The sequence below is a fragment of the Eumetopias jubatus genome, unplaced genomic scaffold (assembly GCF_037043125.1).
Source record: "Eumetopias jubatus isolate StellerSeaLion01/CBP00866 unplaced genomic scaffold, mEumJub1_p1.0 scaffold_13, whole genome shotgun sequence".
NCBI classification, from domain to species: Eukaryota; Metazoa; Chordata; class Mammalia; order Carnivora; family Otariidae; genus Eumetopias; species Eumetopias jubatus.
The window spans coordinates 20,576,189-20,592,929 of NW_028274819.1; the positions used below are offsets into that span (position 1 = coordinate 20,576,189).

General features: G+C 38.0%; 1 protein-coding gene across 2 annotated transcripts; it reads left to right on the plus strand.

Annotated features, from left to right (window-relative positions):
• The first annotated feature begins 293 nt into the window (after positions 1–293).
• LOC114215440 (ribosomal biogenesis factor-like) lies at positions 294–616 on the plus strand. Of its 2 annotated transcripts, XM_028111437.2 has the most exons (2): positions 294–436; positions 542–616. In XM_028111437.2, exons 1-2 carry the CDS (start codon positions 314–316, stop codon positions 614–616), a joined length of 198 nt encoding a protein of 65 aa, XP_027967238.1. In that variant the 5' UTR covers positions 294–313. The 2 variants fall into 2 exon arrangements, with proteins under 2 accessions (XP_027967238.1, XP_027967237.1); XM_028111436.2 differs by having other exon boundaries at positions 294–616.
• The last annotated feature ends 16,125 nt before the right edge of the window (positions 617–16,741 follow it).

Here is a 16,741-nt window from a genome sequence, read left to right on the forward strand (position 1 = left end):
ATAGCTGAGCAGACAAATATTAAGAAGCTAAGTTCATCAGCATGGCAGATCTCTACTCACGGCTTACTTTATGGTCGAGGTGGTCCCACTTAAAAAGGCCATGGAAAGACTGGAAAAAGGATGAACATCTGGCAATTATCTCTATACAGTGTCCACTCTTCAGGTTACAGTGACCTAGGCAAATGAATAAGTTAAATGGCAGCGCTTTAGTGTACATGTTTTTACTTTTAAAAGTCAATTATTTAAGGAAGATCTTCTGCGTGTAGATGGTGTCAGTCAGAGCGTGAGTTGCTGCACGAGGGTATTGAAGACAATGGCCAAGAACAAACTAAGAGGGCAGAAGTCCAGGAATGTATTTCATATAGCCAGCCAAAAAAGCTTTAAGTCTAAAAACAAAGCAAAACCAGTTACCACTAATCTTAAGAAGATAAACATTGTGAATGATGAAAAAGTTAACAGAGTGAATAAAGCTTTTGTAGATATACAAAAGGAACTTGCCCATTTCTCAAAAGGCCTTTCCCTTGAACCTTTGCAGAAAGAGCTGATTCCTCAGCAGTGTCATGAAAACGAACCAGTTAATGTTGATGAAGCTACAAGATTAATGGCTCAGTTGTAATACACTGGAGATACAGCAGATACCCCAAAAAGACCAATAAATTAAATGTTTTATACAGAAAAAAAAAAATCAGTTACTTAAGTTCCTTGTCCCGCAAAGAGATCAGTTTGATTCCAAAAACTTAGAATGAATGATCACACTAGAGAAGATATAGCGATCAGATCTACTCAAAGTGTGGTCCGTGTACTGGCACCAGTCACCAAATTGTTGATCATTGGCTCCTGATGACATAAGCATAGTTTTCTATTTCACAGAAGATGGAGAAAAATCAACTAATCTTTTACCACAGACAGTTTGAAGGAAAACAGCTTTTGATTACATCTGATTCATTTAATAATTTATTCTTCAAATCAAAAAACTACTTTGAACATCTATGACACACCAGTCATTTTACTAGAGACTAGAGATAGATTGATGAACAAAGCCAACCATGATTCCTTGCCCTCAATAAAGCTCAGTCTAATTGAAGGGATAGATATTAATCACATTTTTTATTCAGATAAAAATTGTAATTTTGGAAGGGAAACATCCTGGGGAAGGATTTCCTTTAAAAAAAAAAAGAATCTGAGAACACATATAAGGATACTAGGTAAAAGAAGGAAGGAAAGAGCATTCCATACAGAAGAAGCAGTACATAAAAGAGTCCTGAGGACTTATTTTGCTTAGCATAATACCCTCTAGTGTCATCCACATTGTTGCAAATGGCAAGATTTATTTTTTGATGGCTGCATAACATTCCATTGTGTATATATATATATATATATATATATATATATATATATATATACCACATCTTTATCCATTCATCTGTTGATGGACATGTTGGCTCTTTCCATAGTTGGGCTATTGTGGACATTGCTGCTATAAACATCGGGGCACACGTACCCCTTCGGATCACTACATTTGTATCTTTGGGGTAAATACCCAGTAGTGCAATTGCTGGGTCGTGCAGTAGCTCTATTTTCAACGTTTTGAGGAACCTCCATACTGTTTTCCAGAGTGGCTTTTCCAGAGTGGTTGCACCAGCTTGCATTCCCACCAACAGGAGGGTTCCCCTTTCTCCACATCCCCACCAACATCTGTTGTTTCCTGACTTGTTAATTTTAGCCATTCTGACTGGTGTGAGGTGGTATCTTATTGAGGTTTTGATTTGGATTTCCCTGATGCCGAGAGATGTTGAGCAACTTTTTCATGCGTCTGTTGGTCATTTGGATGTCTTCTTTGCAGAAATGTCTGTTCATGTCTTCTGCCCATTTCTCAATTGGATTATTTGTTCTTCAGGTGTTAAGTTTGATAAGTTCTTTATAGATTTTAGATACTAGCCCTTTATCTGATATGTCATTTGCAAATATCTTCTCCCATTCTGTCGGTTGTCTTTTGGTTTCATTGACTGTTTCCTTTGCTGTGCAAAAGGTTTTAATCTTGATCAAGTCCCAATAGTTCATTTTTGCCCTTGCTTCCCTTGCCTTTGGCGATGTTTCTAGGAAGAAGTTTCTGCGGCTGAGATCGAAGAGGTTGCTGCCTGTATTCTTCTCTAGGATTTTGATGGACTCCTGTCTCACATTTAGGTCTTTCAACCATTTTGAGTCTATTTTTGTGTGTGGTGTAAGGAAATGGCCCAGTTTCATTCTTCTGCATGTGGCTGTCCAACGCAAAATAAGTCAATCAGAGAAAGACATGTATCATATGATCTCACTGATATGAGGAATTCTTAATCTCAGGAAACAAACTGAGGGTTGCTGGAGTGGTGGGGGGTGGGAGGGATGGGGTGGCTGGGTGATAGACATTGGGGAGGGTATGTGCTATGGTGAGCGCTGTGAATTGTGTAAGACTGATGAATCACAGACCTGTACCTCTGAAACAAATAATACATTATATGTTAAAATACAAAAAGAAGAAGATAGTAGAAAGGGGAAAATGAAGGGGGTGAATTGGAGGGGAAGATGAACCATGAGAGACTACGGACTCTGAGAAAGAAACTGAGGGTTCTAGAAGGTCCAGGAGTTCTCTCAGCTCTGTAGATGAGTTTGTATCTAGAGGGGAGGGGGGTGGGGGGGATGAGTTAGCCTGGTGATGGGTAATAAAGAGGGCACGTATAAATGGAGCACTGGTTGTTATACGTAAACAATGGCTCATGGAACACTACATCAAAAACTAATGATGTAATGTATGGTGATTAACATAATATAATAAAAAAAAGAAAAGAAAAGAAATGACTGCCAAAAAAAAAAAAAAAAAAAAAAGAGCCCTGGGGAAAGAGGGAACATGAGAGACAAGAAGAAGAGAAAATATAATTTTTTTTTTTTTTTTTTGGATTAAACACAGAACTGAGAGGGGACATGTTGTGGTACAGAAGGTATACTGGACCAGACTGAGAAGTTCCTTGTGGGCCATGTCAGAGGAGTTTTGTTTTTATCCTAAGACTAGTAGAATAGCATGGGAGGATTTTAAGCAGATAAATGAATTAATCAGATTGAACTTCGAAAAGTTTACGCTAGTTACTGAGTAGAAAATGGAACTTGGTAACTTGAGAGAATCAAGGAGACCAGTTTAGGTCCTGAATTATGCCCTCCAGAATGATATGTTGAGGTCCTAACCACCAGAATGTGTAGCTCAAAAAGTGACCTTTCTTGGAACTAGGGCTTTACAGAAGTAATCAAGTTAAAAATAGGTCCCTAGGGTGACCCTAAACCCATATGACTGGTATCCTTATAAAAGAGGGAAATTTAGACACAGAGACAGACATGTAAAAAGAGGTGATAATGTGAAAACACAAAGAGAAGACAGCCATGTGTCTAGAGTGTTGCATCTATAAGCCAAGAAAGGCCTACGATTACCAGCAAATACCCGAGCTAGAAGAGCAAGGGAGGATTCTTCCCCAGCGCCATCACAGAGAACACAGTACTGCCAACACCTTGATATTGAATTTCTTGCCTCTAAAATGATGAGACAATAAATTTATGTGGTTCTAAGCTACCCAGTTTTTTTTTTTTACTTTGTTACAGTAGCCCTAGGAACCCAATACAGATGCTATTGCAGAACAGCACATAAAAGATGAAGGTAGCTCAGACTAGGTTGGAAATGACAATAAAGCAGAGAAAGGGTTCCTAACTCTCAGATGTCCAATGATTATACTTAAAAGGTAAAATTAAGAAGGATAGATGACTGGATGTGATATGGAGGATAAAGGAAGAAGAAGGTATCAGTGATGACACCTAGTGTTCTAGATCGTTACCAGGTAAATGGCAGTGCCATTCACTGACTTGGAAAAGTACCAGGTCAGTAGAAGATGACCTACTCATTTTGAGTTTGTGGTGTCTTTTTGAAACCCAAGAGGTAGTGGGAAATAAGGTGTGAAGCTCAAAGAGAGGGTCTGGGCAAGAAACATAAATTGAGTCATCTTCATGGAAGCAGAGTAATGGAGGAAGGAAATAGAGAGAGGAAAAGAGAAGATAGCTTAGGACTGAAGCCTTGAGGAATATAAACCATTAACAGTTACATGCAAAATGTGTATATGTCATCTAAACTCTACCAAACCTTAAGGAAAAAGCTTGAATGTATAATACACATACACACACATTTCAAACTTCTACCATAGACAGTTCAACCATCTAGTCATACCATGTACAATATAGACATATATATATGAATTTATTACTGTGGAAGTTGAAGGCTGAGGGATTTTCCCTATTGCAGGAAGGTATGCAGAAATAAATAAAATCAGCCAAATGAGTTTTGGCAGAGACTCAAAAGCAGGCAGAGGAGTGGGAAAACTTTATAGTGGAAAAGAGAAGGCTTCAAGTGTGGCCTGATTGGAAGCTGTGGGCATGGGGAAGCCGGAAGCAGGCTAACCAAAAGTGGGGCATCACATGTGATTGGTTAGGGGAGTATATTTAATTTTTTTGGCTGTTTCTAAGTTGGAAATGGGAACAAAAATAAGGAATCTGTCAGTTATTAATCAAGTCCTGGCCATTTTGGGCCAATTGTTACAGAAGTTACTGTTTAGCTTGAATTGTTCCTAGAGATACCAACCTGGCCTCCAGGTCTGACCTATAGTAGGCTGGCTTCCTGGGTTCTTAATTGTAGATAAAGGATTGGTTTCCTGGGCAGAATGTTGCAAGTTGTGGGTCAGAGTTCTCCTTTTATAGATGATCTAGCCATTGCCTATATATTCAGTCTCAGGGCACCTCTTGAGGACACTGTCTAGACTAAAAGCCTGAACAAGAAGCCAGCTAGTGTGGATTCCTGGAACACACACATAAAGCCAAGGTAGTGGGTCATGAGAATTGACAAAAAATCATCACTATAACCCAGGGGAGGAACTGGTGGAATCTCTGCTGCAGCCGAGAGGAATGTGTTTAGAAGTGCACGGGGAATTTCCATAAAAAGTGAAGAGGAGTTTATTAGGATACGTATATTACACTTGATCTGATGCCTAGCCACATCATAGACTCCATTTCTTACTTTGCTTCCTCTAGCCCAGTCTATTCACAAGGACATCCTTGCTGCTTCTACAACATGCCAAGTATGTTCCTCTATTAGGGCTTTGCAGTTTCTGCCTGGAAACCCTTTTCCCTATTTACCAGGCTGACTCAGAACGCTGCTCAAATGCTACATGATCAGAAAGGTCTTGCCTACCCACATATGTAAAATAATTTTCTCCCTCCTTGCCAGTTTCTATCCCAATTATTTCCTGCTCTGTTATTTCCATAATACCTCCTACCATTGTAGTATAAATGCATTTTTATTGTCTGTCTCCCACAGTAGAATGCAGGCTCCATCAAGGGAAAGGCTTTGTTCATAGTCGTATCTCCAGAGCCTAAAATAATGCCCAGTTCTTAGGAAGTTGGAAGCAAATAGTTAATGAATGAATGAGAAGGTCCAGGAGTTCTCTCAGCTCTGTAGATGAGTTTGTATTTAGAGAAATACTGTTTTGTTACTATTACTTTGGCATGTTTGCTTTCCAGTCTGATATGGCCTGGGGAAATTTGTGCAAGGATGGTAAAGACAGTGGTAACTAGGAAAAAGAAAAATAGCCAACAAGTTAGTAATATTCTATCCATGGTAATTCCTTCTGATCCTGGTAGTGTGATTGTGTAAAAGCTATCATTAGAAAGAGTTGGATGAGGGATATATGAAAACTCTTCCAACTATTTTTGTAATTTTTCTGTTAGTTGAAAATTACTTCAAACTGAAAAGTTAAAAAATGTTAGTGGGTATTTATAGGTAGGAGATTCCATGGGAATTTATTGATTTATATGTATCTCTCTGTATTTTCCATATTTTCTTCAATGACCATTTAATTCTTTTGAAAGAGAAAGATGTTATAAATCAAAATAAAAATGTTCCACCCAGACATAGGCATCTTGTGCACTCACTCTCTGATTTTCAAAGTAATTGCATGGCCAAATGATTAATCAAGTTTGATTTGCGGCTTATGGAACAGGAAATACAAATTTAAAATCTTGATTAATTTTAAAATGTGATCATTCTTGAAAAATTTACCATGATATTCCTTGAATAATAATCATAACTGTCCCCAAATGATAAAAGAAGGGCTTTTTGTAGAATGACTGCATTGTGATAAACTAAAACCCACATATCAAACTAGACCATAAACTGAATAACTCAGAATCTTTGGGAAATGATAATAGTTTAACAATTAAAAAAAAAGACACTTGATGTCTCTGGGATTTAGAAACAGGTGTATAATCAGCAGTAACCTGCAGTTGCATTGATCAGGACATTATAAGAACACTGTATACTATTATGGAAATTGCATTTTGAGAGAAGTAGTTGAAATTCAACTGGGAATTGTACCAAAAATAAGGTGAATGTGGGAGGTTTATGGGAATCAAGATTCAATATGACTTAGAATCTTTCCAGAATGTGCTAATTATGTGGCATGGGGGGCCTACGGGAGACATAAGACATAATCCCTGACTTCTAGGAATTTAACAGATGTGTTAATAAGGCAATATGCACACGAGACCGAGGAGAAACTGCAATGCAGAAATAAATTAAGTATGCTAACATATTCTCTACAATTAACACCATGGGCAGTCAACAAAGTGAGAAATCAGAGTTGAATAGAGTTATCAGGAATGGTTTCATAGGGAAGTAGATACTAATGTGTCCTCACACGTGTCCATTTGTTTTAGCTGGGAAAAAGGGGAAGATAGAAGTCAGAATGAGCAATTGGGGGGGGGGGCGCCTGGGTGGCTCAGCCGTTAAGCGTCTGCCTTCTGCTCAGGTCATGATCTCAGGGTCCTGGGATCAAGCCCCGCATTGGGCTCCCTGCTCAGCGGGAAGCCTGCTTCTCCTTCTCCCTCTCCCTCTCCCCCTGCTTGTGTTCCCTCTCTCGCTGTCTCTCTCTCTGTCAAATAAATAAATAAAATCTTTTAAAAAAAAAAGTCAGAATGGGTCTTTGAGTCTTGGTCTATGCCATTTCAGATCAAAACATTTGTGGGAAGTTTGAATGTTATGCTAAAAATATTCTGCCCCAATTTCAGAGCATTGGAATCTATGTGATTATGTAACATATTTAAGATTTTTTCCTTTCTGTATGATAATAATAGTAATAATTGATGTTATGGAGTATGATTTTGTATTAAGTGCTATGCAGATAATGTTATACACATTTTCTCCCTCCTGACAATATCCTTCGAAATAGGAACTATTATTATTTCCGTTTTAGAGTTAATTTTATCTGAGTTTCAAAGAAATTACTTGTTCGAGTAAATAAACTCATGAGTGGTCAGAGTTCACATTTGTCCTTTACTAACATTTGAACTCTAATATTTTATATTGCCTTTCCACTCTTTTGGGACTATCATGAAGATGGGGACAGGAAATCAATCCTATATTAGATCAAGGAGAAGTTAGGAGGAAAGACACATGATACAGGTGTTTTACTTGTCTCTACCCCAAATCTGACTCTTTAAGCCAACCTGACTTAATCACAGATAAGCTCACCTGTTAAGATCAGATTTTTGTGCCAGATACTGTTTGATTTTGTAATGTAAGACCCCCTCCCCACCCCACCTTGCTATCTCCCTCTCCTTGAGCCCTTAAGATGTGGTACTCATATAAGCTCTCTATGGTATGAATAATTTGTCTTTATCATATGGATTTTATTCTGGCTTTTCATGATGGTTGGCTTCTGAAACTCCATATAGGAAGCACTGAGTGATATCATTCTGGTCAGTGGGTGTGTTGGAGGGGACAGGGATTAGAGGTCCTATCTGAAATCTGCATTTACACAGCATGTGCATTTGCACAGAGTGAAAGTAATTTTAAACCTTTTGAGTGTACACATCACATAAAATTTTACAAATATTGTCCACATCAAAGATTATTGTTCTTATTCTTTTATGTTAGGTTACAGTGGAAAAGCCTGATCGTTTCACAATTATAAATTGTCCCTGACACTGATTCTATCTTTTGACTCCAAGCATCCCTCTTACCACAGATGACTATCCACATTCTGCCTGTGATTCCCCAGAACCTAACATAGTACGGGGCCAGGGCTTTTACCAACAATGAGATGCTATTAATCAGCACAAAGTGCTTTAAGCTTCAACAACTGAAAAAGCACTGTGTAGGAGGCACTTGTACACTGGAAAATATTATTAAGACTATATTTGGTTAGGGAAAATTATTAATGCATTCATGAATTTTAGCCTTGTATATAAATATGTGTATCTAAGAATATTATTTGTTAAAATGCTTTCTGTAATGAAAAAGAACTTGCTGAACTGGGATCTTTGGTATAGAATATAAAATTGGTTGGAGAGGCAAATACACTTTCATGTACCGGTGGCCCTTTGGTGGTCTAAGTACCAACCCAGGACTGATTCTTAGGCTCATGATATGCTCAGCTCTGGATAGAATACCTTCTTTGGCCACATTAAAACTATGTTCTAGGGGCGCCTGGGTGGTTCATTTGTTAAGCGTCTGCCTTCGGCCCAGGTCATGATCCCAGGGTCCTGGGATCGAGCCCCTCATCGGGCTCCCTGCTCCCCTGGAAGCCTGCTTCTCCCTCTCCCACTCCCCCTGCTTGTGTTCCTGCTCTCGCTGTGTCTCTCTCTGTCAAATAAATAAATAAAATCTTAAAAAAAATAAAACTATGTTCTATAACTATTTTTTTCTGTTAAATGTCAAAAGTACTTTGAAATTATATCGAATATTTATTGATAAAATAAACCTTGTATTTTATGTAAAGATGTGAATTGACATGTTTAAGCTCTATTGACATGTTTGTCTTCCCTTTAAGGACAAGGTAAAGTATATTGAAATGTGTATAGGAGGATGGAAGATTTATGGAGAGAGAAATGAGACTAAGAGAGAGGGAGACAGAGAAGGGAGGGGGAGGGAGAGAAAGATGATAGACAAATATATTTAAGCTTAAAAAAGGACTTTCTATAAATTTTTACATTTGATGTCCATGAAAAACCTCTGAAAGTAGTAATTTTCCATTTCAAAAGCAAGGAAATTGTAGTTCATATAAATTAGTCACATTACCCAGTTCATAGAACTGATATTTACCACCAGAAATCAGGCTCATTTCTTCTCTCACACTATTGACTGCTGTCTCTCATCTTAATACCAGATATTACGTCAGGATAAGAGGAGATAAACTTGATGATGAGACAAGTGAGACAGAGTCAATGCCCAAGGTTACACAAGAAAAGGTAAAAGATGTAAGGACCATGGTGTCACAACTTTAAGAGGGGACACTGGTAAGTGGAGGTTACTTATGGGGAAAAATGGATCTCAGTAGTTTCAAAATTGTCTAGGAAAGTCTAGGGTGAATGCTTATTTGTAATAATAATATTGAAGCATAAAATGTGTATTATATCACATCAAAGTATAACATGTTCTAGTATACTCTATCCCTTTATCATGTTATTGTGTTGTGCTACAATCCAGTTTTGCAGCTCTGTTGCTTATGAAGTGTTTGCCTTCCTCCCATTTTTTTCCCCCACACCTACCCCTGGAATTGCTTCTCTTAAGAACCAGTTTCCCTTTACTGAGGATTGATGATCATTGCCCTAAAGTGGTCCAGAGGGGGACCCTGGAAGCTCATTTTCCCTGACACATCGAATCTGTACATGCCACAGAATCAGCTACCTAGTGAGTTAAAACCCCATAATTCCAATAGTGAAAGGAAAATTACTCAAGCAGATTTGGTTAGCCACAGTAACAAGACTTATAACCTTTACGAAGGCCTTTGGGCCCTAATTATTCAGCAGCTGCTGCCAGGGCAAAAACACCCACGTCTATAGTAGTTAATTTGCATTTTCCTTCCCTTTAAGCAGTGTCCTCTTGTACCTGACCTATTTTCGAAGCCCTCATCCACTATCAATAACAAAAGTCCCTCTCTCGTTCTCAACTTGAAGAAGAAAAATTGCGATTAATAAATTTAACAAATCCAAGGGACTTTAAAAAAGTGAGATTAAAAAATCATAGAGAAGGATAAACTCTGGCTACTTTCTAGCTGAGTAGTAAATACATTATGTCATCAAGCAGTTCCTTAATGGGCCAGGCTTTTAGGGGACTCCAAAGAAGCCACTGTTATCTGAGGAGCTGCCATGATACATGATTTATCGGAGATGATTATCCAAACATTTTGGTTACAATCATGACCATCTGTTAGTTACTTCTTACTATGGGAATGTGAGAGTGAGATTAGTTATCTGGCTTTTGTTGTCACCTTGATTAAACATCAAAGAATGAAGTTTTAAATTGAGCTATTCTATAACCATTTCTTTTTATTTTCTTGGTGGTGGGGGGTGGTGGGGATGGGGGATGTAGACTAGATCATTATTCAAATCATTGCACAGATGTTTTCTTGAATGATGGTAAACTCCTGCCCAAGGTTAAAAGCTTGTTAACGCCCATTGTCCTTAAAACAATGATCAGTATATTTTGAACCATAGAAAAGTATCCCTAGTCAGGAGACAGTTGGAGTAAAGTATAGCACATCTCTTCCTTCTCAGATGTTTCCTCAAGAAACAGATATTCTGTTTCTACTCACTAACACCACTTTCTTTTCTAATTGACCAGGGAAAAGAAGGGGAAAATGAATTTGTTTGCTGTTTGTTTTTGTTTCCTTTTGGGGAGCTGTAGCAGTAAGACTGAGTGTGGATGTATTCACTTATATCAGCACACACACACGTAATATATACATAATAATATACACATATATGTGATATATATAAGTATGTGTATAGTATATGTCCCTGAGACATGCGTTATAGATACATTATATGCATAATGTAATAATGCCATGCACATATTAGAGAGAGATTATATTATTATTTTTTAGATCTATTTGGCAGGACTAAGTGCATCATTTATGAGGCCCGATAGAAAATTAAAATGCAGGGCCTCTTGTTGAAGAAGTAAGAATTTAACATGGTGACAGCAGAGCTTTGAATTAAGCACCATGCCCTGTGTGTGACTGCGCTGGATACATGTCCAGTACCATCCCTGTCTGCGGGGTTCTCAGTAGAGACTAGTTAGACTGCATCAGGGCAAGCCTGACCTTGTCTTTAGCTTGCTGAGATAAATGATAGGAGGTTAAATAAAAGTGAGATCTGTTAGCCATCCAGCTCATGACCAACATTAAACTAGGGCATTTGGAGATAGGGGGAAAAAAAATAAAGGCCCTTTTCTAATTTGCAGGGAGAATCTTTTTGTTTGGTAATTTTAGCGGAATGCGAGAAGAGGGAAAATAAGGCTGGTGCCATCTTGTCAGTGATTTAATTATTTTCCCATCTACACTTGTTTTTGAAGCTTATCAGAGCACAGTACTGTGGGTAGCCCAGTTGTCACCGTGTTATCATTGTGCCTCTGAGTGCTGTCGGCCTGATTCCCATTGTAATGCAATTAATCTTTTGCTTTGCACTAATGGATGAACAAGCATATTTACTGCAGCATAAAATCCTAATTATTTTTTGAACAGATGCATAAAGGGAATGTAAATTAATGGCAAGTGACAATTGTGATAAATGTGTTCTATCTATGTCTTTAAATGTCAGGGTTCCTGTGGTGTGGAGACTAAGCGTAGTTTGGATATGAACGCTGCCCCACTTGCATTTACCTGTGTGAGGAGGCACACTCATCATGCTCAAAATCTATTCTTAGAGAGTGCCTTGTACTTTTAGACCACACTGATTAGAAATTATAGTATGTTGGCAGGGCTGTCCTTGGTAGGGTGGCATTCTTCACAAGTTTGCTTGAGCTACTGTTGTTACTATGATTCTAAAAAATTATTGCATTTATTATTACTTATGAGAATCTAATACCTGTAGCAATAGCAATAACTTTTAATTCAGCTTTTTTCCCCCAAACATTGCCCCATTTTCACAAAAATTCCCTTATTAAAAATCTTCACAATTGCAACAGTATGGAGACATTTGATAAACATAACTTGAGCAAAAGAAACCAAGTAAAAACAGCACATCATGTGTGATTCCACTTACATAAAGTGTTCAACTTTAGTAAAAACTAGTTTATTCTGTGAGAAGTCAGTAAAAGGATTCCCTCTGGACTGGGGACAGGCTGAAAGAGGTGCTTCTAGGGTGCTGGTAGTTGTCTATGTCTCAAAGTGGATGCTGGTTACAGAGATGTTGTCAGTTTGTAAATATTTGTTGAATGGTACAGTTGAATACGTGCACTTTTCCTCATGAATCTTGTACTTCAATAACATCTTTAAAGAAAACCCTTTCTTATGTTTTATCATTTGTATTGATTTTAAAATTGAAATGCTGAACAGTTAAATAGAATAAGGTGGAAAAGAGAAAAAGGAGCAGAGTAATGCTTTGAATCAATGCCCCATGTGATTTCCAGGAGTACCCCCCTCCACCATAAGGCAGACCTCCCACTTGTTCTGTCTCTCCGCACTCAATGACCAGCAGTGCTGAGAGAGGGTAGCACAGCATTGTGTGTTTTGCTATGGAAAACAATGTTTTACCATGCAACTGTAGGGGAGTTGAGTCTGTGACTTCCCCATCTCCAAAACATCACCTTGTACCTTCTACGTACAATATGATTTCCAATGCAGAAAACACAAGTGGATTTGTGAGGGAGAAAAACCTCTATTGTTTGCAAGATCACTTTGCTTATTCATCGTTACCAGGATGAAATGCTTTCCATCCATTATTGCTCTGTCTTCCATAGATGGTAGTTTATGTGCTAAACAGTCATGAAGTTACTACTTCTGTGATGCACCAGTAGGGTTGTAAACTATTTTGTTGGGAACAACCCAATTAAAGTGTTATTCCCTTACAGGCATTTTCACTACATCAAATTTCTGTAACCTGCCTCAAATTCTGTTTCATACTGATGTAATCAGATTTCTGCCACATTTATTCAGCTCATCTCTTTCTTGTCTCTTTGCCCTTCGAAATGCCTCCTTTGCCTTGTGATGACTGCTCTTAGTCAAAGCTTAGTCTCAGAGTGATGATAGAGATAACCCACAGATTATTTGAGGTCCGTTCTTGTTAACATGTTTAATAGCTCCCTGTGTATCATGCCAAAGCCCCAAGGAACCTTGAACAAACCTGCCTTGATTAATTTTCCCTAAGATTCCAGAAAATCCTCCTGGCCTCCTTTCCTTCTACCTGTCTATACCCACCCCCTGCACTTTCTACCCTTAGTCCTTGGCACCTTTGTGTCCCATTTCCCCTTCTTCCTATTTATTTTGTTTCATTTGAATTTAGTCATTCAGATTGCACAGTTATCTTCATATGGACACTGCTGCCTCCACAACAACTCATTGCAATCTAGAAAAAAAGACACCCTTCTCTTCCCTCAACAGACACACCAGCAAATGAAATAACACAAGTGACAGTGTTTGGCATGGCAATGGGGACAGATTTTTCTGCATGTTTTCCTCCATTTCTGGTGATCTCTTTTAATTTCAGAGAATCTAGTAAGATAAAGGTGAATAGTAGGCCCTGTCCATGGAAAAAACATAAAACTTCCAAGAAAAACTGGATCCTATACATGCCTCAGTAAAATCGTTGACAAATGACTGTTTCTTTTGTATGGATATCCCATTCCATTCAGAGAAATGAGAGAGGCAGAGACAAGTGGGTTGCAAAAATGCCTAAAATGTAAAATGTACAACATAAAGTACTACATTGGGCTGGAAGTCATTTCACAAAGAAAATGGCTGTATTACTTTTCAGGGAGTTCTTGACTTTTCACCTTTTCTACTGAGCACTCATCAGAGTGAAAATCAATTATTGTATCTGCTACCTTTTAACATTTCAGATGAATTTAGGATTACTGAAGAAAAATGAGAAATTCTCTTAGTCAAGAAAGCCCTGCATTGCAACTCTTTATATTTGCTCAATTATATCAGTAAAAACACAACTAATAGATATTCCATATATTTTACATTCTTTGATACATTGTATGTTGATAGCATGATTTAAAACGTAAAAACACTGACATTTTAGTTAACAATGTAAATTCATATGTAACAAGATACTAGAATAATAATATAGTACCGAATTAGAAAAAAAGAAGCACTTGAAATGACATTTGTATAGAGTTTTTAAAAACAAGGGAAATACTAAAAATAAAATGTTAAATGAAAAATGCAGGACAAAATGTATATACAGTTTGAGCATATGTAAAACATATGTACAATGGAATAGACTGAAAGGAGACAAACCAAATGTTACCTTGTGTGGTGTGATTATAGAGGGAGATTTTTTTTCAACATTTCTTTTGCATTTCTCTACTTTCTAAATTTCTATGATAAGCGTGTATTACAATGATTATAAAAACAAGGGGAGCAAGCAAAATATCATTGCTTTCAATGTGTAGGAGTAAAAATGTTTATTGCCAATTCCTACTCTGCCACTACAGAGAAAGATCAGACTGTGTTTTGATACTAAACTAGGTAAAATATTTTAGGTTTCTCAAATAACTTCTGGCTACACAATTAAGAGCTAATCCACTGATTTGCACTGTCCTCTTTTAAGATAGAAGTCACAGTAATAAATTAACCCTTTGTAAGTCACATCTAGACAGAGGACTGTCTTGATACCCAATTAGAGAGCCAGGACTCAGTAGCAAATACAGAACTTCTCTCAAAAACAGTCACAGTCACATAAATATTCTATGTATTTTAGAAGCATAAATCACTGTTCCTAGGACTTAAATGCTTGTCAACCCTGTGTAGCTGGAGTCCAGCCTATACCCTAGGTGAGAAAGAAGGAACTGAGAAATGAATGTTATCTAATTCCGGACAAAAAATTTCGGCTGCATTTCCTACATTTCTTAAGAACTTAGGTAAAATACTTTGATGGGGTGGTTGTGCTTTGGTGACTATATTTTGTTTTTGGTTTTGTTTTTTGTTTTGGAGAGAGAGAGGGGCAGAGGGAAAGGGAGAGAGAGAATCTCAAGCAGGCTCCATGTCCAGCATGCAGCCAGCCCGACGTGGGGCTTGATCTCACCATGGTGAGATTGTGACCTGAGCCAAAATCAAGAGTCAGACACTTAACCAACTGAATCACCCAGGCACCCCTGGTGGTTATACTTTGATGGAGGCATCCTGAGAATCTCCCCTGAAGGAATCCTGCACTCCTCTAGTTAGGCATCCCCCTGAAATAGAGACTTTGCATGGGTGAGACGTAGGTAAAATCCTACGGACCTTGTGCATGTGAGTGCTAAACCACGTGCATGTCCACATAAGTGTCTTCTACCAGTGGTTAAACTCAGATAGTCACGATCAACTGGCTGTTCTTGTGTTCTCCTCGACTCTGTCTGACTGGAGTGCTCCATTTCTTTTTTTTTTTTTTAATTTTTTTTATTGTTTGGAGTGCTCCATTTCTTTTTTTTTTTTAAAGATTTATTTATTTATTTTGAGACAGTGAGAATGAGAGAAAGAGAGTACATGAGAGCGAGGAGGGTCAGAGGGAGAAGCAGGCCCCTCGCCGAGCAGGGAGCCCGATGTGGGACTCGATCCCGGGACTCCAGGATCATGACCTGAGCCGAAGGCAGTTGCCCAACCAACTGAGCCACCCAGGCACCCCTGGAGTGCTCCATTTCTAATAGAAGAGGATGAACATTAGAAATTTCAGTAAGAATGAATTTCATCAAACAGACATTGTTAGATCATTCTGTTCCAGTTTTCTTTTGTAGAACAGAGTCTTTTGCTATGATAAGAATTAATGATGACTTAGATTTTTTATGTTGGTGGCTCACAGATTTGGTTATTGCCAAGCTTAGTTTTGAGGCCTCAATGCTTCCTTTTTTGGCAGTGAACAATTAAACAATTGTTTCGTTCCTTAGGCAGTAAGAGGCATCTTTTCTTTCCAAGAGCACTATATCTAAAATAATGACTGAGAAGGTATGGTGTGGATAGTGGTCTTCCTGAAACATTTTCTTGCAGGGGATGTGTGTCAGAATGATTTGACTGCATAGTTTCTACATTAGAGACAGTGTACTTAGCCATGAGAATCTAATCATTGAGAAATCAAGAGGAAGCTAAGAAATGATGGTCCATAAGTTATTAAAAAGGAAAAGGAACAGAAAATAATGTTTCTCATATAATCAGAAGAAATTTGCAATTTAGAGTACAGAGTGAATAGTAAGTGGAAAAAAGTAGTTTCAGTAGGTTTTATGATTGATGGGGAATTACTAAGGTTTTGTTTTTTCTAGTTAATGACTATCATTCAACTTGAAACTACCAGTGTGTGCTTGGTATGATGACTGGGAAGAGCATTGCAAAAATGGATCTACTGGGTGGTGGTTACTCATTTTATACATATCCATCAGCTGTTATTACACAAAGAGCTAGTTTTCCAAGTCTCAGAATCCTCAAATGTATGATAGGATAACAGATTTGCTGACCACTGTGATTATTTACCAGATAAGGCGGGACATTCCTTCAGAAACAGAAAGGGAAGTGGAGACAAGACATCTTCTATGAATTGAGTGAAAAGATATGTTGTAGTATTGCACATATTTCTTTAATTTTGCAGATGGCTTTGTGGGCCCATGTCAAATTTGGAGAGCCATATGTAGCAATTTGGTTAACTGAACAGATCACTGTCATTGAGCATCAACTTTCTAGTTGGTTCTACATCAGATGACAGGGAT

What these genes read in the sequence shown, in the direction of transcription:
- LOC114215440 (XM_028111436.2), top strand. Translation starts at nt 314, where the DNA reads ATGGCCAAGAACAAACTAAGAGGGCAGAAGTCCAGGAATGTATTTCAT.